The following is a 26,248-nucleotide window of genomic DNA, read 5'->3' as shown; positions in this document are numbered from 1 at the left end:
TAAGTATTGTGCAAGATACAGTCTTACCCCAGGTTGTTTTACTGCGCTCTAATTCTGTGAAATTCTTAGATGGTATCCATAATTCTGAATATTCAATTATCCAGCATATACAGTTTCTTATCTACCCAGGATAGAAAGGAATTTTGCTGTATTCAAAATATCACTTTCTACCTAAAAATATTCAAATTTTGTAAAAATCTAAAGTTCTATACAAACATCAAATACAATAAAAACTTAGATTTTTGGCAGCAAGAGGAATTAGGTCCATGGTAGAGCTAATAAATTAAATGGTCTATAAATAACAGGAAGCTCTGCAACAATGCTTTACATTACTACAAAAGAAAACTAAGATAAAGTGAAAAAATATTTGATAGGTCATAGAGATGCTAGACTCTAGAACCCGAATACAGGGACAGACACATATATGTAAACAAATGACTAATTCATTAAATTTTTAGGGCTTTCAAAAGCTGTACAACTACGGCAGTTCCAAAACGGCATTACAAGGTTAATAAAATAAATATGAGACTAAGTTAAATATAACTAGGTCAATGTTGAATTTTTAATTAAAAGCAACAATTTTTAATTCTTAATACTTACAGGTCCCATAATTGTGGCTTGCCAATGAAACACTAGGGAAAAACAAAACAAAACTGTTATCTAAAAATGTACAAGCTTTTTTGAAATTAGCCATTCAAATCAACTTCAGAGTTACTTACTGTCATCCCCAACTGGACCTGCAGAACATTGTGCTGGAGGGTCACGGGCCAAATCACTAAGTTCCTACACCAAAACAGAAAATGATGGGTCATATAACCATAACAATAAACAAATAGAGTCAATAGTTTATCTTCACCCCATTCTTTAAGGGACACACAATCAGAGTTCACATTAATACATTCTAGTAAAAGAAAACATTAAGTTAACCATAGTCCGGATTGTGGAACATAATAGGCACAGATACAAAAATTCTTGTTACATCAACAAAAGCCGTCCAAACCAGAAAAGTTGTATCAGATACTTTCACAGCTTAAGAACTAAGACAGTTCTCAGCATTCATGTTGTTTGCTTCACTTTCAGGATATCTCAGAAGCCCTTATTTCTACTATCCTAAATCCTCTGTTGTATCTGAACCACACTATCCACAGACCTCATTTCCACTTGAAAAATCTCTAATGGGGCTAGGTAGGTAGGTATCCTTTTTGATTTGGTCTTATTGCTGCAACTCAACTGTGTTTATTACCCTGGAAGAAACTGAAATTTGCTCTTAGTAAAACATGCAGTTTCCAAAATTCCATCAGACCTTATATTTATAAATATGTACTTAGCCTTTCCAGGACTTATATGTAACAAATATGGATAATTTAGTTAGAAAATAAAGTTGTTTCTTTTTTAATTTTTAATTTTATTTTAGAGAAAGAGAGTATGTGTGGGGCTCGATCCAGAGCAAATATCTGCCTCTCTCACATGGTCCAAATACATTTCAGAAAATAATCAACTGTTGCACAGTGATCAATCTAGATTCACTCCATTTAAATACAAAACAAAACCCCACACTGCAGAACAATTGTCCTTGTGGTAATTGTTTCACAAAATTCATAAACCGTCACGTTGCAGCTCTAAAACTAAAAATGTCACAAATCAATTATACCTCAACAAAACTGGGAGTTGGAGATTGCTCTGATACACTGCCAACTTGCTTCTCAAACTCACACATCTGTTTTTAAGGTTATCAAAACAGCCAGAAATCCCAGGATACCCAACTTAGGATAACGGAAGATCAGATCAGACCTTTACGCTTGCCTAAATAAATATACCTTCTTATGTTCAATATATTTAAGAATGGGAGAAAATTCATCCCAACCACCATGGATCCTGATCAGTAGGAATTACAGAAACTCTGAACAGAGATTTAAACAACTGGTTAAAAGAAACTATGTATGGGGGCACCTGGGTGGCCCATTTGGTTAAGCCTTCTATTCTTGATTTCAACTCAGATCATGATCTCATGGCTTGTGGGGGTTTGAGGCCCATGTCAGCTCTGCGCTGTAAGCACAGAGCCTGCTTGGGATATTCCCCCCTCTAAGTAAATAACTTAAGAAAACAGAACTATGTATGGTTTTAACTTAAAAACAAAAACACTGTTACAAATTATCAAATGATTCTGAATGTTATTTTTTGTTTTGTTTTTTCAGGCTTGATGTCCAGGGGGGAGCCCAACACGGGCTTGAACTCACAACCCTGAGATCAAGACCTGAGCTGAGATCAAGAGTCTGACACTTAACCGACTGAGCTACCCTGGCGCCCAAAACTACCAATTTTTGAGTAAAAATAGAAACGTACTTGAATTAATTGACTACCCATTATTAAGCAAATGACTTTTTCATAGGCCAGATTAGGTTTCATATGGCAATTATTTACATCCCATAACCAGCCACTTTTGTTATGATGGGAATCTACTTTAACACCATCTCAAAGCATTAAAAACTTCATTGTTGGTAAAAATCAAGTAGTCTAGTCAAACTAACACGACCAGAGAATTCTCCCATGTCCCAAAGCTTATGTAACAAGTTCTACTGTTTAGCTGGCCCACCAAAAAATACAAAAAACCAAAAGCTAATTTATACAGTTTAATTCTCTTTCCTTAAGGAACACAAGGGTTCAAAAAAAGGGGTCTATTTTAAGGTTAAACACTTACCTGTTCTAAACCATCCCCCCCCTCCTTTTCCATAAAAGATTTATCTCGTTTCTTACATTGAACTAGCCCAAATTATGTCCTTAATAAACATGTTTTGAATACAGATTTGTTTATATGCCAGAAAAAAAAGCAGTTATTATTTTTTTTTTAATTTTTTTTCAACGTTTTTATTTATTTTGGGGACAGAGAGAGACAGAGCATGAACGGGGGAGGGGCAGAGAGAGAGGGAGACACAGAATCGGAAACAGGCTCCAGGCTCCGAGCCATCAGCCCAGAGCCTGACGCGGGGCTCGAACTCACGGACCGTGAGATCGTGACCTGGCTGAAGTCGGACGCTTAACCGACTGCGCCACCCAGGCGCCCCAAAGCAGTTATTTTTAAATAAAACCAATCTAAACGATGGCTGCTCTAAGCAACCTTGAAACAACTTCATTATAAATTTCAGTAATCTATAAAGTTGACCTAGAATATACCAATACCCTATTTAATGTTAAAGAACATATTTCTTACAGAGGAAACAAGTTTTTATGCATAATATTTACAAATTAAGCCTTTATAATACTGGCATTATTATTCTAACTTTAGAGTGAAGGTCTAATTTCAGCTCTTTCCTCCCAAAATTTCAGGCTCTTATTACTCAGATAATTTCTGAGTGTCTTATTTTCTAAGTTCTCCATGACCAAGATGTCTCTGAAGTAATAATCAAAGATCTAAAATTAGGCCAATTATCTTACATACTAAAATCTACTTTAAATACAACATTGAAAAAAAAAACCAACCTGAGTTATTTTAGGGATCAAAACAGGTCTTTCAAATCATATACCAGCGTTCATCTCTAAGATAACAAGTAATTCTCATGACATTATTATGCCCATAAGCATAAGCAAATGAGAATACGTAAGAAAATCTCAGCAAGAAAAATTATGAGAAAGCACAGTAAGAAGTCACCTCAGATGCTCTTAATGTGTAAGACCTTTTATCTACTCAGTAAACTATCTATCTTACCCTGCTTTCATGGAAATGCTTTTCCCTTACTCCAAAACATGTGATTGTAGTGTTTGGTTAATGGTGGCTGATAACCACCCATTACTCAGGGCTAATCATAGAATTTTGTTTCTTTAGCTTCAGTGATTAGCTCAAAGGGCTGGAAAGTAACCTAAGCCAAGCCAGGACCTGACCTAATCAGGTCCATCCATCTCTGCCTGGTTTTTCATATTGAAGCTGGGAAGACTTCTTCCTTCTCTAACTGTAAGGATGTGACTTAGAGCTATTGGCAGGCATGTGCCTTGAAATTACATGGTGAATCCAGAGAAAAAGAGACCACATTGGGCAAAAGAGATAATAAGAGCTGACTTGGCATAAAGATATGCAATTTCAGTCCCTGAGGTTGTAGCTTGCTCTGGTTCCTATAGTTATTTCCTTTGATTGTTAACTGCTCCAGTTTCCTTCTAACAAATCCAAGGGAGAAAAAACACCAAGAGTGAGGAGAGACCCATTCTAAGCAGAAAGTTCCTGGGAACCACGGCCATTTATATAGAGCTTATCCCACTAAAGCACAATGTAATGCTCAAGTCTTGTTTTTTGAAAAACATGTAAGAAATCTAAATCAGTCTCAAAATCAAGCTAGAGGGAGCAGGGAGAAATCATGTATTCTGTCTAGCAACTTTTAATCTAATCACAGAAACTAGAAGTTAATTTAAATCCATTTCTAAAATGAAAAGTAGTATTTGCTATTAGCTAAAGTTTCACCATCATTTATTCACATATAGGAAAAGTGCATATTTGGTGTCAAGCATGTTAGGTCTGAATATACCGAGATAAAACCTAAATCCCTTCCCTAATAGACTGAGTTAATATAAAGTAGGCACAATGCAGAAACAAAAAACTACATTTCAACAACTTTAAGTGCTTAAAATAAAGACATTTAAATGCTTTGTGAATCCTGAAAAGGTGACCACTAACCTTGCCTGGGTTTAAAAACAGTGACAACTGAGCTGAGTCCTGATGGAGGGATAAGCATTCCAAGCAGAGAACCTTATTCAAAGTCAAGGGTATGAAAGAACAGTCTACAAAAATTTGCTTGTAATTCTGGTATACCAACCAGAAACACAAAAGAGTAAAGGTAAGAAGGTAGCACATGTGACCAGCAAGGTTAACCATGGCTTGATCTTTCAGTAGCTTTGAATATATCAAAGACCATCCCAAAGGCAATGGGAACCACAGAAATTTTTAAGCAGGAGTAAGGCAAATCAAATTTGGGGTGTTTTTAAAAAAAATGTACAGACAATAGTACACTAGAAAAAACTTTCAATTTTTAAAATTACTAGGTCATATCCTAAAAGTACCCCTGTGTACCCAGGCTGACAAGTAAAGCTGAACATTTTTACTAGATTTCCTTCATATTAAAAATAAAATGCTGCAGAGAGGTGCCTGTATGAATCAGTTGGTTAAGCATCTGACTCTTAACTGGCTCAGATTCTCATGGTTTGTGGGATTGAGCTCCGCACCGGGCTGCACACTGAACATCATAGAACCTGCTTGGGATTGTCTCTCCCCTGACCCCACAAAATGAACTTAAAAAAAAAAGAAAAAAAAAAAAAAGCTATAGGAGCACCTGGGTGGCTCAGTCAATTAAATGCCCAACTCTTGGTCTTGGCTCAGGTCATGATCTCAAGGTTCAGGAGTTCGAGCCCCACATCGGACTCTGCTGATTGATGGCAAGAGCTTGGGATTCGATTCTCTCTCTCTCAAAATAAATAATTTTAAAAAAATGCTACAGATATACCTGAAGCTCCCTCACATACTCCCCAATTCCATGTGCCCCTCAGAAGGTTATTTGAAATTTGGTTTCCACTACTTCTCCCCATTTTTATACACTACTAGATATGTATCTCTTAAGAATATATAGCATTGTTTCGCAGGGCTTCAAATTTTAACTATATATATAGACATGTATCCATGTGTATTTCTATAGATATCATTCAGAACACTGGCTTTTAAAAATTTTTTTCTTTTAGAGAGAAAGCGAGAGAAAGAGAGGGGGGGAGGGAGAGAGTGAGTGAGAAAATCTTAAGCAGGCACCACACTCAGCACGTAGCCCAACATGGGGCTCAATCCCACGACCCTGGGATCATGACTTGAGCCAAAATCAGGAGTGGGACCCTCAACCAACTGGGCCACCCAGACCCAGGCACCCCCAGAACACTGGCTTTTAACACTATTTGTGACAAGCACTTCTAAAATTAACTATTAGAGTTTCTATCCCCCATATACCCATACAAAAATTTAATCTGTGGGTATCACAGACTCATCTCCGTATTGTAGGAATCCCTAATACAAGGACAGAGAAGCAGTAACTACATTAGGAAGCATTAGCAGTAATTCAGGTGAGAGTAGAACATAAACTAAGTCATGGAGGATTAAAAAAAAAAAAAGAAAAAAAAAGATCTTAAATACCAAGCATTTTACCCTTACAAAAATCTTACGAAAATAGGCCTGATTTCTATTTTACATCAGAGGAAAGACTGCATGCAAGTGTAGGATATACTAAGCTTTAGGATGTGTAGGAAAACAAAAGTAGTGTATCTACTAGACACTTGAAAATTAGAGATCTAGAAACAGATTTCAAAATGGCTGCTTTTTAAAAAGGGTGTCCTTACATCAAAGATGCATTTAGGGGCGCCTGGGTGGCGCAGTCGGTTAAGCGTCCGACTTCAGCCAGGTCATGATCTCGCTCGCGGTCCGTGGGTTCGAGCCCCGCGTCAGGCTCTGGGCTGATGGCTCAGAGCCTGGAGCCTGTTTCCGATTCTGTGTCTCCCTCTCTCTCTGCCCCTCCCCCGTTCATGCTCTGTCTCTCTCTGTCCCAAAAAAATAAACGTTGAAAAAAAAAAAAATTAAAAAAAAAAAAAAGATGCATTTAAAAAAATTTGATACAGCATTTGGCATACTGAAGAAAAAAATTTCAATTGCACTAAACCAACTCTCCACTGTACTTAAGGAATAAATGGCCTAGATTGAACAGGATATGGAAAACTGAGGTTTTCATAGGATCAGTTTCTCCATAATCATTCAGTTAGTTTGCATCTTATTACTACACTCAGTATGAATCTAGTGTTACCTATTTTTTAAGTTACATGGCCTTTAAATTAAAGCCAACTGAGAAAACAATTATCCATTCCACTGCAAGAGGAAACTCTATTTACTGGACTGAGATCAATTTTCAATGAAGCACTTACTCAATGAATTTCCAAAAGTAATTTTGTCTTTGGTAAAATCATACTAAGTACTGAAACTGTTAGCTCTTTGCTTCCTAGTAGAGAGGAACATGGAAAGGACCAGAGAACAGCTCACATATAGCACCTGGGAAGTCTTCATATGATGACCATCCCTTTCCCCAAGAATAGCATTACTAAGGTGGGCTCTTGCCCAACTATTTTTTTACTAAATTTTTTAATGTTTATTTATTTTGAGAAAGAGTGAATGGGGTAGGGGCAGAGAGGGAGGGAGACAGAGAATTCCAAGCAGGCTGTGCACAGAGCCTAACATGGGGCTCAAACTCACGAACCATGAGATCATGACCTAACCCCAAATCAAGAGTTAGATGCTTAACCGAGTGAGCCACCCAGGTCCCCCACAGCCAACTATTAAGACCACTAAAATAGAAAAGAAGTTGTCAGGGGAGACTGGCACATACTAGGAGTTGCTTAAAGGCTCCGCTCACACTGAAGGGACACTAAAATGGATCAAGGGCATACAAGGACATAAAACAAACAAACCTCCTCACCAAATTTAAATATTTTTTTGTCATGGTATGTTCTTCTGGAGGAAATTTTTTTTTTGATCATCTTCCTCTGAACTGCTTCTCCTGAAACCTCCCTGCATACTTAGCTGGTATGAAAATCCAGGCCTTTTCTCACTTAGAAATATGCTTCTCTATTCCATTTAAAAGCCTAAACAGGGCACCTGGGTAGCTGAATCGATTGAGTGTCTGCTTTGGCTCAGGTCATGATCTCGCGGTTTGTGAGCTTGAGCCCCACGTTGGGCTTGCTGCTGTCAGCACAAAGCCCGCTTTGAATCCTCTGGCCCCCTCTCTATCCCTTCCTTACTTACACTCTCTCAAAAATAAATAAATAAATGTTAAAAAAAAAAAAAAAAAAAAAAGAGTCTAAACAGACCCATAGGATAAGGAGTCAAGCAAATCTCTCCAAAAGGCAGCCAAAAGGTACAGCTTAAGGCAGTGAGTTCTCAATTGTAGGTACATGATTAAACATTAAGAAGTATGACCATTCCTTTTGTGGGGCTCCTACAAGAAAGCCCAGCTTATCTTTAGATCTTTGCTTTGATCATTACAGCACACAGGATCTCTTTGAAAGTTGACTATAAGAAGTAAAACATGAAAAGACCTAAAGTCTAAACATACTGCTAAATATTTGCTTTTTGCTTCTCTACTGTATCTACATCTTACTCATTTTAGAGGTGAAATGACTAACCAGACTATGAAGAAAAAGCCAAGGCATTAAATGCAAAGGCCTAAAGAGATGATGGGAAGTACAAGAAATGGCCTCTGCCATTAAAGAATTCATAAGTTGGAAATACAAGAACTATTTATGAATAATGAAACTACAGAGCAGCCATATCAATGAGTGTCCAGTAAGATTTAATGCCTCTAGTAATAATCGTTTAAGCATCCTGCTGAACTTTCTAATGACAACCACTACTTATGCATTAGATCAACATAACCAAAGTCAGCATTTATGAAATTACTGTGGTAATGCCAAGTTCATGGGTTCCATCCCTGAGTACAGTAATTGTCATCACCATGTTCACAATCATTTGTTATCCCATACTCCACTATCCATCATGCACATTATCACTCAAAGGTCATAACGATAGCAGTATAGATACAATTCCTATCATAACTTTTGGGAAAACTTAAAAGGTTCATGCCATTACTGACAGGCAATTTCTTGTATTTTACTCAAGAGTCCACTTCTTTCAAAACTTTTGACTTAGAGACCAGATTTGTAGAACTATGTGAATCAGCACTATAAAGACATCTCTTGCCTCTTAAAACCTATACTGAGCAGCAACATAAAATACTGCTTTGGGGTCTGGATGAGATGAGGCCATGAAATGGAAAGAAGAGTGCCTTTAAAGAAATTTTGAGAGAACTCACCCTCACCAAGCCTTTACAACCTAACAAAATATAAAGGTACATATTCAGACGAGTGATAGGACAAAATGCTATGTAATTATTGCTCGATAAGAACTGCTCTAATTGTTCTTATAAAGATCAGGTTTACTATGAAGTAAACAAAAATTTTCTAACTTTAACATCGTGAAATTTCTATATACTGTGTGTAGACACAAATAGTAAGGAAGAAAACAGCAAACATTTTAGAAATGTATGCTTACCAGAAGTTATTTCAAAAGAAGGAAACCTGGCAAAAATATTTTAGGATCTGAACACTTTCATAGAACTGCAGACTTAAAGAATGAAAAGAAACAGTCACTTTAAAATCATTTTAGTTTGCAACTTACAATTTATGCGAAATCCTAAAAGTTTCTTTTAAGAATTAAGAGGTAGGTGCTACAAACCATGTCTCATTACATCACTGACAATATAGTAACTTCCTGTTTAGCTGTAATTACAGGTGAGACAGTGTGCTTGCTCATTACTCAAGATATAAAGAATGTCTTGAGTGAATAATACTACAATTTTCTTTCCTTAGATCACCATTTAAATCACTTAAAATTATTCAAAGCTGTTCTTTTGTAGGCTTTATCTAAATGGGCAAAACAGAAAGCCAAATTTAGGTTCTCAGCTTTGATACATGAAAACACACAAGGCATTTCATAGATAAGAAAAAACAAAAATTAACAGCAGTCCTGTGGTTGAAAACATCCAATTATACATTAGCTTTGAAATGATAACAAGACTAGGATGAATGTGAACAAGTACTCTATCCTAAAAACGAACAAGTAACCAAGTAGTGATTCACAACTGAAACCTACAAGGCCAAATAAGACAAATCTAGCTATGAAAAGTTGTCAATATCAATGATACAAGATTATACTGAAAGTGTTGTTGCAGATAAAAATCAGATGTTTAGGGAAAGTATAAAACACTTCATCGAATTTTTCCCTTTCACACATAACAAGGCAGAGGATAGTTTTGAGAATCTTATCTAGCCAGATAACTTAGCTAATAAGATATTCACTAAATGCATTCATTCTTAATTACACTGTTCAATTTCAAATAAGATCATGCTGTTGGTAGTAAAACCCAATCAACAACATAAAATTTTCTAGTAAAGTAACGAAAATCACTTAATCTTGCTGATTTCAAAATACTACTTGTTTGACAGAATTAGGTATAGTTATAAAACCCACCATAAAACGGCAAAATATAGCATAAGCAAATTATTTAAATAATCTTTTTTTTTGTAATTTTTTTTTTTTACATTTATTTTTGAGAGAGAGAGAGACAGAGCATGAACGGGGGAGGGGCAGAGAGAGAGGGAGACACAGAATTGGAAGCAGGCTCCAGGCTCTGAACCGTCAGCCCAGAGCCCGACACGGGGCTCGAACTCAGGACCGCGAGATCGTGACCTGAGCTGAAGTCGAACACTCAACCGACTGAGCCACCCAGGCTCCCCCAAATAAACTATCTTTAATAATAAGTAAATCTGGGGCATCTGGATGGCTAAGTCAGTTAAGCACCCGACTTTGGCTCAGGTCATGATCTTGACTTTGGCTCAGGTCATGATCTTGCGTTTCCAGAGTTCAAACCCCACACTGGGTTCTCTGCTGTCAACTCAGAGCCCTGTTTCAGATCCTGTGTCTCCCTCTCTCTGCCCCACCCCTGCATCTCTCTCAAAAAAGGTAAAAAACAGTAATGGGTAAATCTGATATAAAACCAAAGATTTCACCCCCCTTTTTAAAAATTTATTGTGACAGAGGAAGAGTGAGGGAGAGACAGAATCCCAAGCAGGATCCACGCTCTGAGTGTGGAGCCCAATTGGGGCTCCATCCCACAAACCTTGAGACCATGACCTGAGCCAAAATCAAGACTCAGAACTCAACTTATAAAGATCAGGCACTCCCCTTAATTTCTTTTAAATAAGTGTTTCCCATACTTGACTTAGATTCTTGGAAGTTAAGTAGTACAAGGTGACAAACCCCTATTCATGTGTTTATATGCTTGTTTCTTCCACTCAAAGCAGAGACTCTCATGGGTAATGACAAGGCTTCCTCATTTTCTATCTCCTGGGACTAACCTACTGAGCCAAATGGAGTAAAACTTCCCTCAGTTAAGTATTGGTTAAATGATTACCCCGATGTTTGTGGATCTTCACCAGAGGGAGGCTTCAGAATCACCTAAGGGACATTTCAAAATCACGCCTGTTCCCAGAGAAAATGAAATGATTCCATATATCTGGTAAGATCCTATACACTATATTAAGAACTCTGCTCAATTTCCCGATATATAAATGCAACTCATGTCAAAACCCACGAACAAGAACGTATATTATGGAATGCAAAAGCCAACCTAAGATTTGAAATCTTAATCTGAAAACATCTTTATGTCAGCATTAAGAACCTACTGTTTTCTTTACTAGAAAGGGATCATTACAGTAAAAGTATTTGGAAAAATTGCAAGAATTTACTGTATCTTGGATTAACAAGGTGCACGGAATCCATGAGTTAAATTCACATATAATCTAGTAACAGATATATTGTAAGTAGCTTCTCCCCTAGTGCTAATAAGAGTATTCAAGTTTATATTCGTAGGAATAACAAAAACTAGAATTAACACTGCAAAAGAGCAGGATGATGAAAACAGTGTCAAGGTAAGTGCCTCTTCATAAAATAAACACCAAGGTCACCATGATCAGTATCCATGAGTCACACAACTGTCCCACAAATTTAGTTGGCTACAGAAAAGCCTTGAGGATCCTAAAGAAACACCTGCAAAACTGTGTATCCAGCCTATAGGCTCTTTGGAGACAAGATATTTTAAGATACCCCTAGCAATTAGTTGGAACATGGCAACTCCCAGTCCTTTAAGAGATCAACCAAAAAGAACATTCACTCCCGCTTTCAAAACTTATGTTAGTGAATATCTTAATTCACAAATTAACTATAATCTAAGAATAAAGTGAAATTCCCATTATTTAAAAGTGAAGTGGGAGAGGAGAGCAGCAGCTTATTGCAGGTAGTAAAACTAAAATGACATTCATTCACCTGATAAAATAGAAACAAATGGTTCAGAACAGCAGTACACTATGGAGTTCAAGAGGTTAAGCTCTTGAGGTAGACTGATCTGAACCTCAGTCACTAGCTGTGTAGCAAGTAACCTCTGTGTTGGTTTCCTCATGTATAAAACGGAATGATAAAGAGCATCTCACAGAATTGTTGTGAGAATTAAATAAGCTGATTTCCATAAAGGGCTTGGAAATAGTTTGGTACACAGTAAATGCTAAGTCCTCGCTATTGCTAGCAGCAGAATGATGCAAAAGAAAACCTTTTTGAATGCTAAAAGCATAAAGGATGACATAACAGTTAAGACACAGAATGGAGCCAAACTGTCCAGGTTCCAATCCCAATTCTGCTATCAGACGAACGGTAGGTTTTTATTTTGTTTTTTAACCTTTCTGTGCTTCAGGTTTCTAATCTCCAAATGGGGATAATAATTTAACTGTACCTACTTCCTTGAGTTGTAATACTGAGTTAATACAAGGGTTTCAAACAATTCTGACACATTGCAAACCCTCAAAACATGAGTTACTCTTCTAGGCTTGGCTCACATTATATTTTATGTGAAGTTCTTTTTAAACTTCCCCAAAATACAAGCACTGTAGTTACCTGGTTTAATGGGAGTAGTATAATTGCCTATGGTCCTCAAACACCACTAATCAACTTGGGAGTTCCCATTTTTCATTTTTGTTGTTTAATAAATAGCCTTGTAAAACCATACTACAGCTTATTAAATAAATGATACAGCAAAAAACAAGTAAGATTGTTTGAAAAAGCTGCCTGGTCTAAGAAACACAATATATTTTAATGTAAGCTTTAGAAAAAAACAAATCCAAAAGCTTTATCAAATGAGTACTGGCCAAAAATAATCCAACAATAAGCATTTCAATAAAGCATCAACAAATGTAAGTATCTTAGTATTTGGAATTTGGGGGCTCCAAACAATAAATTAAAAAAAGAAAAAGAAAAAAGTGCGTAACACAAGAAATACCATACTAATAGCGATGCCTACTTGACCCTGTATTTCTAGAACAGAAATTAATAAAACCATCCCCCATAACTATCACTAATACTCTTTGGATCTGGGATTTTTTTTTTTTTTTTGAAGTTTCATCATGTGATTCTGACAGTAACAGCTAAATACCAAGCCACATGCCTTTCAAAAACTTTCTGTACATTGAATCAACAGTCCTACATAAATATTGTTTTTTCCAATTTGGAAAGTATTATGTCTAGTTAATATATTACGCATATCTTCAAAATATTTACAACAGAAGACAATCTGATGTTAATGAAGAGTACTAAACTACGAAAGTTCTTTAAGAAGATTTTGAAAATTAAAAAGTGATATTAAAATAGCAGTAATAATCTGAATGCCATATGCCTGTTCCAAGCCACACACTAACCTCTTTAATCCTAAAATAAATGAATAAACAAATAAAATCTAGGACCCTAAATCTGTTTTGCTCACTACTGCAGTCCTAGCATCTAGAACATACTAGGCACTCAACTATTGTTCATACGTAACAAATACTCATTTTATAGAGGCATACAAATAACTTGCCCAGTCCTAGAATTCTAACTGGAGCATTTCTGCTCCAAAGTTCAAATTCTTAACCATTATGTTGCCTCTCTAGGGCTTTTAAATAATTAAAGTGGTGTCACAGCAGCTGGGTATCACCTGTAAAAGAAAAAAAATCAATGAGACCTTCCTTTGAAGTTCCACATGCATAAAAAGCTATGGGTTTGAAACTATTCCACATCTTAGTAGCCTGAACTAATTCTCACAGATAAAAGGTTTTGATTTGTATTTAATGTTATATTCTTTGTATTAACTATGCTTTTCCAATGTATTGCTGGCCTTCAAAGTGGTCAAAGAGATGCTTAATCCTTTTTGCTTTAAATCTTAACTCTTACAAAATTTTTCCTCTCCTCTTCCATCCTCTCAAAATCACAGAGATTTAAGTTTATATTTAACATAAACACACAATGACAATGCAATGATGGACTAAATCAAAATTCAAAATTTCAGCCTCGATACATTCCATGAAGATATGAACCTTCATCTTTCATAATATCAGTGTTGCCAAATAAACTCCAAAGTCATACGTATTGAATAAATCAAAATTAGGCAGCATCAGGTCTACTTAGTAAAGCCAAGTCCTTGTCATTCCTTCCATGCAGAACCCCTTTTAAAAAAGTAACCCATCAAAACCAAAGTTTCTAACCCACAACCTCCTCTGTCTCCTAGTTTTAGTACGGCTGAATTTATTCCATGACATTTTTTTCAAGTTAGCTGTAAATACTCCACCCTCCTCGATTGTGCAAGAACCAAACACACCACACATACACAAGTTACAAAAAAGGGAAATACAGTCTGAGAGTTTGAATATAGATAAAGTCTTGAGCAGGACGTCTTAAGAGCTATGTACAATCTGATGTAAAAGTTAACATTTAACAAAGAATATCATTTTATATTATTAGGAAAGGAGATGCCGGAAAGAGCCTGAACCAGTTAAAGCAGCCGCCATCTTAAAATGCGGGATAGAAGTTAGAGCAAGAAAATGAGACTAAACCTCCGGAGGTGGAGGTTCCGCTCACCCCCCAAGCCTCGAAATATCCTTTTTTCACCCCAATTTCCAAGGATAGTTTAGTATCAAACCACATTTTAGGTGGCGAAACATTGTTTCCCGAAAGTGTTATTAACAGAGCCGAGGCAAAACTAGGTACACCTAGCCTTCCCTTACTGCCATCACACCCCTCGTCCGCCCCCTTCCCCCCCCCCCCAGCCAAAAAGAAGAGAGCTTCCAGAAGCCTTTTACATCAGTTGCCGGTGTCCCTCAGATAAATAGCTTCGGGTGAGAAGCCTCAACTACAAAACATAGGAAGCGGTAACATTGTGTCAGCCCATCTCCTCTCAACCCCACTTACTCTTGTGTAACCAACCTGCCCCCAGTCGATTAAGTTTGACTAAGCTCATTCACTACTTTTCAGCCACTAAGAGGCTTCTACACCGACCCCCAATGAAGTTCGGGGCCCGCCAGATTTACACGTTCTTCTCCCCCGAGTTTCCAATGATTCTTCCCGTAAAAAGCCTAAGATCCTTGATCTTACAATTGAAGTTTTTAAGCACCGAGAATAGGAAGCGCCATGACATCTGCTGGAGCGTCTCTCGGCAATTCTGACCTCAAACAAAACTAACTCTTCCTTTAGAAGCAGAACCGAGGCGCCTGAAATCACTCTCCCCCGCCCCTAATTTGCACCGATTCCACTGAAACATACACAAGATAACACCTCACTCGCCACAAGTGTTGTTCTTTAGCTTGAACATTCACTTCTTTAAAGTAGATCTGCGTCTCCCTTCCCCCAAGAGAAGTGACCCAAAGAGGGACGTTTTCATAATTATACTTCCTCCCCACCCCCACGCTTTCCTCTGGTACTGAACCTTCCTTTCCTCCTACGACCCCATTCCCTTTAGCCCCAAGGGTTACCTTATTAATCCGTTTCAGCGCCATCGTCTGTGCTTTTCGTCTGGCTCCTCACTCTCCCGGTGTGTGCTCAAAGGTCCGGCCAAAACTCTTGATTATCCGGGCGGCAGGGAAAGATGGGTCTCTTCGTCTCACACCGGCTCTGCCAGACACAGGCGCCTTTTGCAAAAACGGAGCAGATCAGCACTCGCACAGGCCCCGAAGAGACCCTGATGAATCCAGGTCCCTTAAAACGGTCGCGATCCGGGGTGGGTGGGGTGGCGTGGCAAAGCCACCAACAGCCTCTATGCCGTGCTTCGGCCCGAAGAGGCGGCGAAGGTGACGGGAAGAGCGGAGGGGCGGCTACAAGTTTGACTTCCCGGCCTCTCGATAGGAAGAGACCCGGGTGGGAGAGGAAGAGGCGTAGGAGAAAGGGGTGGGTGCGGGGCAGGGTCCGGAGCCCAGCAGAGGAGGAGCCGGGGCCTAGTCGGCGCTATGCCGGCGTCACTAGGGCAAAGAAAGGCTAGGGGGGAGGGGGAAACAGGAGACTCCGGACTTCTTTCGGTTTCTGCTCAAAGATGCGGCCAGGGAGGGGAAGGAAATAAAAGAGGGAAGGCTTGATATGTGTTGCCGTCCCCGCAGCTAGGGCTATTCTGTGTCGGCCCCTGACGCCACCGTACACTCCGCCTTCCAGCGCGCTCCCGCACGCGCCCGCCCAGCCACCGCCACCACGCGCCCGTGCTGCCCCTGAGGCTCTGGCTTAGGCGCGAGGACGCGCCCATTCCCCCACCCCTTAAGCAAGACAGGCCCCGGCTTCTCCAGCCTTCCCACCCTACCCCACCCAACAGGCTGGTCACTCAAGCCAACCAAGGCCTGTATTTCCCCTCTTACCCGGCCGGCCAGTGGGCCGGCCTCCCTTCCCATCCCCTAGCCGTCCACACCCACGCGTACAGAGGGGCCGGGGCCTCCCTCAAGCTGCGGCCTCGGCCTCCTCCCCGCGCGGCAGCTGGTGCCTCCCCGGCCCTACGGGGCTCACGCGCACGACACAGCCACAAGATGTCCGCTCTGACGGAACTACTGCCAGCTGCCACGCTCCGCCCCTCCCCCCTCCTCCTGCCTCTTCACCACCGCGTATCAGTCCGCCAACGCCGCCGTCGCGAGCACAGGACGAATCTAAGGGTGAAGGGGGACGGTTTACTTCCTACGTCCAGGGTTGAGTTTATCTATACTACCCCCTTTTCCTTTTCGGAACAGCACCTTCTTACTAAACAGATCGGAGGTTGGACTGGGAGGGCGGGGGCCGGAGGCGGGTCATGGGCTGGGGGGAAGGGTGGACGAACGGCGGAAACCCTCAGACTCAGAGAAGCATCGAGAACCGGAAGGAGACCATGGGAGGAAGGTAATGGAAGCGGCAGCTGCGCGATTGAGCCCCACGCCCCTCCCAGCAGCATCCCCCAATTTCCTCACTTGGTATTGAGGCGGCGGATCTCGCGAGAACCTCGTGGCTGGCTAACAGGAGCTATACCTCTGCAATGACTTAAGGGCAGTTTTGTGCGCGCTTCCTGCTGAGGGCCCGCCCCCAAATCCACAAATTCTCGCGAGAAGCAATAAGCACCGGCTCGGGTTGGGGCGGGCCGTCGCCGGGAAGCACCGCCCCTGAGTGCCTATGCTGGTGGGAGGGAGAGGAAATGGAATTCCCCGGACTGGTTAGAGCGCGCGCCGACACATCCGTCTCTCACGCGCCCAATCAGGAATGTGCTGTGGGAGGTACCACGAACTAATTACTAGATAACTTTAGCCCAGGTTGACCCGTGCTTTTGAAGTTTTCGGGGAAGCAGGTGAGCAATATTTTACTCGCCTGCCCATCCGGGCCGGTTAACCAATGGGAGGAGGCACCTCTCAAAATGAAACAGTCATTTTAAATAGAACCAGGCGAACCGCTGATCAGCGCTCTCACGTGCCAAAATATAGCGCATTTCTGGCCTAGAGGATCAGTACCGAGAAGAGTGGACTCATACACTCGTTCCCAGAATGACAGCGGCCTAGAAATCAAACTCAACAGTGAATTGATTAACTTGGGGCATAGGGGCGGACTAGTTATTTGCCTTTTCACCATCCGCCAAGGTTGAGGTAGGAAAATAGGCTTAATACCTTTTTCTTCTTCTTGCTGTGTTTCAATTTCTAGAGCCACAGAGTTGGCAAAACTCAAGAAATCAGTTTTGGGTCATAAAAGGTCATTACTTAACTGAAATATCTGGTGGGGGAGGAGGCACCTATAAGGGTAGGATCGGCCTGTTTTAATTTAGGTGTTGTAAAATATAGAGAGGGTGGTTTTACTGTCTAGTGCATCCTTCAGGTGAAGGGTAGTACATTAATTTTTAAAAGGAGTAAAGGTAAGAGCTGACGTGTTTTAAAGTTTTCCAACATTCCTAAGTGAAGTGGATATTTAAAAAAATTTTTTTAACGTTCATTCATTTTTGAGAGAGAGCATGAGGGGGGAAGGGGAGAGAGAGAGGAGGACAGAGGGGGAGAGAGAACTGGAAGCAGGCTCCAGGCTCTGAGCTGTCGGTACAGAGCTGGAGGCGGGGCTGGAACTCACCAACCATGAGATCATGACCTGAGCAGAAGTCCCACGTTTAACTGACTCAGCCACCCTGGGCGCCCCATGAAATGGATATTTTAAAGAATTAATATAAATATAAACTTGGGGCGCTTGGGTGGCGCAGTCTCTTGATTTCCATTTGGGTCTTGATCCCAGAGTCGTGGGATCGCGCCTGTAAAGAGCATGGTGCTTGCGTGGGACTGTCTCTCTCTTCTCTCCCCCTCTGCCCTTATCCCCTGCTCGTGCACACATGCACTCTCTCTTCGAAAGAAGAATTCAAAATGCTGTAAAAAATATGTGTATGTATATAAACTCACTTTTAGAATATACTCAAGAAAAAAATCAAGTTCTTTCTTGTTACAATAAAGTATTACCTAATAAAAACAAAAGTAGGTCTGTGATAAATGAGCTAGCTTATACTGTTTAAGTGACCAGAATGAGTGTCACTAGAGCAACTAGTGAAACAGTGCTTTTCAGACTAGTGTCTGTGTGAATCACCTAAGGATTTTGTTCAGAATGCAGGTTTTGATTTAGTAGGCCCTGGTGGGGCATGAGATTCTACAGTTTTAACAAGCTCCCAGGTGATATAGATTATTCTGGGTAGAGGACATGAGTAGCAGAGTACTAAAGTGCTCATCATGTGGCTTATTTCCCTTCTCCCAGAATAATCTTCGTTCTCTGTTTCAACCAGTCTGATATGGTAGAAACACAGAATTAGGCAGTTGGGGTGGAGGGAGAAATCCGGGTTTGCCTTCTTGCTCTATTCTGATGTGTGTGATACTGTGTGGCTACTTACCATCTTAGTTTCTTCAACACTGAACTATACATAATAATAGCTGTCCTTTTTCACAGGTTTATTGTGTGGTTCATATGTCATAATGTATGTGAAAGGGTACTGTAGACTACAATGCTGTGTAAATAGAAGTTATTAATGTAACCAGCCAGACATTAACTGGCTGTAATATGAAACAAATGTACAAGAATAATCATAAATACAGGTAATGTTTATGCAACATTTGTCTTGTGTCAGGGACTGTGCTTATTAACCTACTTTTACAAATAAACTGATGCACAGGGAGATTTACTATCCCAAGGTCACACAGCTAATAAATGGCAGAAGTAGAATTTGAACCCATGCAGTCAACTTCAGTGTGTTCATCAGGTGGAGTTTCATATTGTCTCCTATTTTAGAAAGTAGGAGAGTAGGATGTTGTATATTTCTACTTTCAGTGTCCTCTGAATCTAGTTTTATTTGACTTATTTCTCCCTCTGTTTTGTTCTTTCAGAAGCCAGTATACAAGAGTGGTAGGAAACATTCCTATTGACCCAAAGGGAACTCACAGTATCCAGGAGGTCCCTTAAGAAAAGTCCCAGATAAGCCAATTTGTATTACCCTGATCTAAACAAGCTTCAGTATGAAAGTATAAAGGAACATGTTAATGCTCTGAATTAACGAAGCACAGCGGAGTGGGACAAATTTGAGGTCAGAGTTCTTTACTTTTTTTGTGCCACAGACCATTTTGGCAGTCTGGCAAAGCCATCGACTCTTCTCAAAATAATGTTTTTAAATGTATAAAGTAAAATTCATAGCAATAGTTGTAATGTGATATAAAGTATCTCATTCCGATTGGTGATACAGACATATGTATAGCTATTTGCTGCTTACATTCAAAATTGAAGGAAATACTACATTTCAGTTTGAGATTAGTAAAAATAAAGCAGTAATTTTTTTTCCCCAACTGAATTCACATACTTCCTATATTCTATCCATGAACTTCATGATAAAAATTTTTAGGTAAAGTCAAGTGGGCTTATTCCTGTTGGTAAGCCTTGAAAGGATTGTGAAATGTTATCATTCAATTATAACTTATATTCATAACAGTAGTGATTCATTAATCACTAAAATTCATTTAAAAAAGGTTAATTACTACCAGTATATTCTTTTTTTTTTTTTTAAATTTTTTTTTCCAACGTTTTTATTTATTTTTGGGACAGAGAGAGACAGAGCATGAACGGGGGAGGGGCAGAGAGAGAGGGAGACGCAGAATCGGAAACAGGCTCCAGGCTCCGAGCCATCAGCCCAGAGCCTGACGCGGGGCTCGAACTCACGGACCGTGAGATCGTGACCTGGCTGAAGTCAGACGCTTAACCGACTGCGCCACCCAGGCGCCCCGTTACCAGTATATTCTTATTAAGAATGCATGGAAGTACATAATAGGTTTAGGAAATAGTTTTATCCCATTCGTTGATTTTTTTTTTTTCTATGCGTATAAACGTACCCTATGGAAAACTTACCTATCCAGATGACTCATTTCCCAAGCATTCTGGTAACTTAGGTTTTACTGTATCACTTTTATTTATTACACGCCTTTGCAAATAAGATGTGGTGGAAGAAGTGCAAAATTAAAATAATAACCTACAATGAAATTAAAATACTGTGTAAATTTCTTAAAAATAAGTGTTAATAATTGTTACTTGAAGCACTATGTATGGGGTCTCTTAATTCATTATCTCATCAAATACCCATTATATAGATGAAACACTCAAGCTCATAAAATTATTAAGTAGTAGAGTCAGGATTTAATACTTGTGTACTTCTGTACCCCCACCCCCACCGCCACCCCTGCCACAGGATTCCTGTGTGTCTCTTTAAACACATAAAAATTCCTTTGCAAACCTCCTTTATACTTAACCCCCAGTATATGTTGGCAGTTATACTCCAAGCATATGGCCCCTGATGTACATCTGAAGGGTCTCATGACTGAGGTTTTACTAAATAGTAATACATGATGTTTTCCTAACAACAACTAGCCCCTCAAGGTCCTGGAAACCTTGCTTCCAAAATTCCTTAGAGCCTTATGCTGTCCCTAACCCACGCCCCATCTGAAGGTATATAACCAGTCACTCTTCACAGTCCCAGTGCAGCTCTTTCTGTCCTGTCCCTGTGCCTTAATAAAATCACCTTTTTGCACTAAAGACATCTTCAAGAATTCTTTCTTGGCTGTCAGCTCTGAACCTCACCATCACCCCAAAATCCCAAAACTAATATGTGAATGTATCATTGAAACCACATAATTATAAAAACTTCAGTACCAGGGTTAATTAAAATTTATGTGTGAATAAATATATTTAATATAGATTGGTACATATGTTTATTAATGTTGAGTCTGTTTTCAGATTTCTGTAACTTTATCATGGAATTTTATAACGTGTTAGGGATACTGGCTCTAACACAGTGTATGCCATTTTATTAGCTTAATTAAATTGTAAATGTTGTAGTCCAGATTTTATATTCAGAATGTATGTTTACATATTCTGCTTGTAATAGGTGATTTGGAAACCAAGTCAACCAAATGTTACTTCATATTGTTCGCATAAAAATTAAATTACTCCTCTCTATACTTTGTTCAAAATCTCATTTTATGATCAAGACAAGTTGATGTGGTTTAGGGAACTGTTTTATGCTAAGAACATCATTTCGACCTTAAATTAAGATGGTGTTTGGAGTGCCTGGGTGGCTGAGTCGGTTAATGGCTCAAGTCATGATCTCGCTGTTCATGAGTTTGAGCCCCACATCAGGCTCTGTGCAGAGCCAGGAGCCTGCTTCAGATTCTGTCTCCATGTCTTTCTGTCCCTCCCCCACTTGTGCACACTCTCTCTGTCTCTCTCTCTCAAATATAAGTAAATGTTAAATTTTTTTTTTTAAGCTGGTGTTTGGTACATAGTAAACCATGCACTAATGTTTGAGCTAAAAATACATTTCAGCATTTTCACATAAAAACTTGTATACGTGAATCTTCAGAGTAACATTATAATAGCTAAAAAGTGGATACGACCAAAAGTCCCACCAGCTGATAAATGGGTAAATAAAATGTGGTATATCCTTATTATGGAATAGTATTAATAAGAAAGAACAGGGGCGCTTGGGTGGCTCAGTTGGTTAAGCGTCCAACTTCTCAGGTCATGATCTCACAGTTTGTGAGTTCAAGCCCCCCCCACCCCCCACCATTGGGCTCTGTGCTGACAGCTTAGAGCCTAGAGCCTGCTTCAGATTCTGTCTCTCTCTCTCTACCCCTCCCTACTTGCTTTCACTCTCTCTCTCTCAAATAAGTAGAAACATTAAAAAAAAGAACAAAATACCGATACGTATTTCAACATGTGTCTTGAGGCTTGAAAATGTGAAGTGAAAAAACCCAGAAACAAAGGCAACATATTTTATCATTCCATTTATAGGAAATTGCTAGAAAAGGCAAATAGAGACAAAGTAGATTACTGGCTGCAAGGGGCTAGGGGCAGGGGGAATGGGGAGTGACTGCTAAATGAGTATAGGGTCTTGGGGGGAGGTGATGAAATATGTTGAAATTGGATAATGATGACGGTTATGCAACTCTATAGATATGCTGCAACTCACGGAATTGTAGACTTCAAAAGAATTTTATGGTATGTGAATTATTTCAATGTAGATTTTTAGAAAGAAATTAGACGGGCGTCTGGGTGGCTCAGTCGGTTAAATGTCTGTCCAACTCTTGATTTCAGCTCAGGTCATGATCTCAAGGTTTGTGAGTTCAAGCCTCACACTCTCAGTGTGGAGACTACGTGGGATTCTTTCTCTCTTCTTCTCTCTCTACCCCTCCCCTGCTTGTGCACATGCTCTCTCTCTCAAAATAAATAACGTTTTAAAAAATAATAAAAATATTAATTAGAACCAAATGTGAAATCACTCTGAAAGCTTATTACTAAAAATTTTTCAATATCTCAGTGCCTCTCAGATTACTGATGATAAATGAGATACAGCAGCCTTGTATAAGGTGAAAAACTTAGTCAACAAGCGGTTTTTCCTTCAATACAGTGTAATTTAGATTAGATTTTAATATAATAATAAGCCTTTGCTGTTAATTAGTTTTTAATTTGGTGGTATTTTCATCAATCTTATTTAATAAAACAGTGATTAAAAATTAATTTATAATTAATTTTGTATATCCTTGAAATACATTGTATTTCCTTGAAAATAAAACTTCATAATTATGGCCAGAAATTACAAATAGTCTAAATAGATAAAAATTTTTCTTTAAAATTTCAAATGAAATCAAGTTAGGTTGAAAATTGGGTAAATCGTCTAGATAAGGATTTTGAGGATTAGGTAGTATCAAATGAGAACACTAAAACAGTTTAGTAACAAGTTTGATGTCCTTATTGAAAGGAAACAATCCATGGATTGGGGAATATACTACCCCCACTTCTGAGAGGATTTTGGGCAGGAGCCAGTTTTACAAAGTATTAGAGCAGCAAGATGAAAATGGCATGATTGGCTAGGAGGTTGGGGATTTCCTTGTAAGGCTAACAGGTCCTGTGTTCTAGGGTAAGGTAAGCTAGAGCTAAAGCTGACTTGAAGGATTGTGATTGGCATATGCTAGGTTTCCCTGACAGGTGTTTTTCGTAAATGCAGACTGGTTTAGGTTTACATTTGTGATGTGGGCTGGGCCACTGAGGTGGCCTCCATTTTGTGGATCCCAGTACACAAATTAACTTTATCAGTAGTTAAAATATGTAATTTGAATTAATATTAACTTCCCAACAATAACTATAATCTTTGTTGCTTCAATAACAATGTAAAAAATCTAAAGGCAACAGGTGTTTTTGTAAATGCAGACTGGCTTAGGTTTACATTTGTGATGTGGGCCAGGCCACTTAGGTAGCCTCCATTTTGTGGATCCCAGTATACAAATTACAAATTAACTTTATCAGTACTTAAAATATGTAATTTGAATTAATATTACTTCCCAACAATAACTATAATCTTTGTTGCTTCAATAACAATGTAAAAAATGCAAAGGAAACAGAAATAGAGTGTGATTTAGACCAGAAATGATCAGTGTTTACAGTATTGGATTTGATTATTTAAATAAATCTATGTGAGAATTCTTTAAGAAGTTAATACACTCTTATTAAAGAATTATGCTGTGCATAGTGGTTCTGATGGATCTGATCTATATCATATCTAAGTGACTTAATGGAGCCACTTATGTGAAACTTTTAGGTTTTAACATACATTACTACCTGTTGATTTTTCATTGCACAGAAACAGTGACTTAACATGGCACTAAAAGAATGAAACTTATTAAGAAACATTTCACTACATCTAAAAAAAACCTTAAAGAATTTGGCTTATGTGGTGTTGAAGAAATGTGACAGTTTCAGAGATATCCCATCATCAAAGCATATTTAATCTCAAAAGTTAACTATAATGAGATTGGGCTTTACCATATACATACTTTGTAAGAGAACAGTATGAGACAGGTTTTCCATAGAAAAGTGGGAAGAAAAATGTCAAAGGCAAATTAAAACTATTCTTAAGGAAACAAGAAATAAGGATATATATATTTTTCTTTCTCCTCTTTGTTCAAGCACTGTAAGATCTCCTGCCCTAGAGCACAGAATTCCAGCTACTACCATGGTGGTTCAGTTTTATACAACTTCATTGCCATTTCTGTACTTGCTAGCTTGAAATTTAGTCACTGTAACATTGTTCACATGATAGTACATTCTGCCTTCCAAAAGCCTTCTTATTTATAGCTTTAAAAAAACATCCATTTATAATATGGGACTGCTTTTGATGTAGGTTGAGGCAAGACTGAGACTCCTACAGTTTGTCAGTCAGTGATATTTGGATTTGACTGGGCCAAGTGGGGAGGTTTCTCCCTAAGTGAAGGTTTAGGCTGAAGAATGTTAATGCAATAGAGATCTATTGATAAATTACTCCCATATTCCTGTTAACTTTTAAAAATATATTGAATGCCTATTATATGCAAGGCACTGAGCTAGATGTTGAAGATACATAGATGAAAGATCCAGATGTCACCTTTAAGAAAGTCTTTCAATTGGGGAGACCATTAAGGATCAGATAGTCACCATAATGTGATGACATAAATGCATGCATAGAGTAATTTTAATGTATCTAATTTAACTGGGGGTGCTCAGGGAAAATGTCTATATGTAAGAGAATTGTTTTTAAACAAAATCATAGCTGGGGGGGGGAAACAGGAAGTCGCCTACACAGAGGGAACAATGCAAAGTCTCAGAGAACTTGACCTGGTAAGTTTTGGAAACTACAAGTTTGGCAAGTACTCTAAGGGGTTTGGGGAGGGCAGAGGAAAGAATGAATGAGAAGGGGGGGCGGCGCCTGGGTGGCTCAGTTGGTTAAGCGTCCGACTTCGGCTCAGGTCATGATCTCGAGGTTTGTGGGTTTGAGTCCTGCGTCGGGCTGTGTGCTGACAGCTCAGAGCCTGAAGGCTGCTTTGGATTCTGTGTCTCGCTCTCTCTCTGCGCCTCCCCTGCTCACACTCTGTCTCTCTCTGTCTCAAAAATAAATAAAACATTAAAAAAAAAAAAAAACCTTAAAAAGAATGAATGAGACAAAACAGTTGAAAGATAAGGCTGGATATATTGAGTGCCTTAACATATCATGGTAATGAATTCAGATTCTATTCTGAAGGGTAAAGGATGGGAGAATTGAATTTTAAAAAAGTCTTGGTCTTTTAATCACAAAAAGATAACTATGAGAGCAATGTGAAATATGTAACTAAAGTTACATATTTGCTGCAATGGGGTGGAGAACTAGAGGCAAAGAGACCACTTGGGATGCTATTGAAATATCTAGATGAGATGTGATTGTGGGAAAGACCTAAAATAGTAGTGCAAATACTAAGGACCCATAGTACATTTAGTGTGTTTACTGGGCAGAGCTTACCTAAAGAAAAAAAACAAATTTTTGAGTTTCCTCCAGTTATCTTTATAACTCTTAATATGAACTCTTTATGCTCTTACCTCTTCATCTTGAAACTAAAATTTATATACTAAATGTAGAGAAATATAAACTCATAAAATTAGTATCTATGTGCTACTTGATTTTTTTTCTTTTTACTTTTTGCAAAAATTGCTTCTTGAAACAGAAATACAGATCTGCCACAGTTTAGGTTCTTCTAAATTTGGCCTGTCTGTACTAACTGTTGTGTTCCGTATATGATGGCCAGTTTTCTCTACTAGACCTTTAAGAGATCTTGTTCATTCTTTCACTGATGTCATTTGACTTTCATATGGCCAGAAAGAAGCATTTATTACCTATTTCTGTTCTCATTTGCCTGAGACACAAGTGCTATTACACAGTACCAACAAGATCATAAAATCTAAACACAGCACAGGCTCTGGAATCACATGGCAGTATTT

The 26,248-nt window shown here is 38.9% G+C and overlaps 1 protein-coding gene and 1 long non-coding RNA gene across 6 annotated transcripts in view; both read right to left on the bottom strand.

The window, feature by feature from the left end:
• The window catches only part of UBE2D3 (ubiquitin conjugating enzyme E2 D3), a 29,587-nt gene extending 12,564 nt beyond the window's left edge, over window positions 1-17,023 (bottom strand). For 2 of the 4 annotated variants that reach the window (XM_006930938.4, XM_003985128.5), the window contains exons 1-4: window positions 16,375-16,512; window positions 15,448-15,603; window positions 720-783; window positions 601-632 (exon numbers count right to left, since the gene is read on the bottom strand). In XM_006930938.4, coding sequence (XP_006931000.1) covers window positions 601-632; window positions 720-783; window positions 15,448-15,471 — 120 coding nt within the window. In that variant the 5' untranslated portion in view covers window positions 15,472-15,603; window positions 16,375-16,512. Of the gene's footprint in view, window positions 1-600; window positions 633-719; window positions 784-15,447; window positions 15,604-16,374; window positions 16,513-16,680; window positions 16,813-16,890 lie in introns of those variants that run through there. The other 2 variants (XM_006930940.4, XM_006930939.4) reach the window with 2 other exon arrangements.
• A 3,252-nt stretch (window positions 17,024-20,275) lies between these two features.
• LOC102901174 overlaps window positions 20,276-26,248 on the bottom strand; it is a 44,048-nt gene continuing 38,075 nt past the window's right edge. The window contains exon 4 of one of the 2 annotated variants that reach the window (XR_002156162.3): window positions 20,276-20,441. This is a non-coding gene — a long non-coding RNA (uncharacterized LOC102901174). Of the gene's footprint in view, window positions 20,442-25,322; window positions 25,378-26,248 lie in introns of those variants that run through there. The other variant, XR_440132.4, reaches the window with a different exon arrangement.

Source organism: Felis catus, chromosome B1, assembly GCF_018350175.1.
Source record: "Felis catus isolate Fca126 chromosome B1, F.catus_Fca126_mat1.0, whole genome shotgun sequence".
Classification (NCBI taxonomy): Eukaryota; Metazoa; Chordata; class Mammalia; order Carnivora; family Felidae; genus Felis; species Felis catus.
The sequence above is the reverse complement of the archived record's forward strand: the minus strand, read 5'-3'. Positions and strand labels throughout refer to the sequence as shown.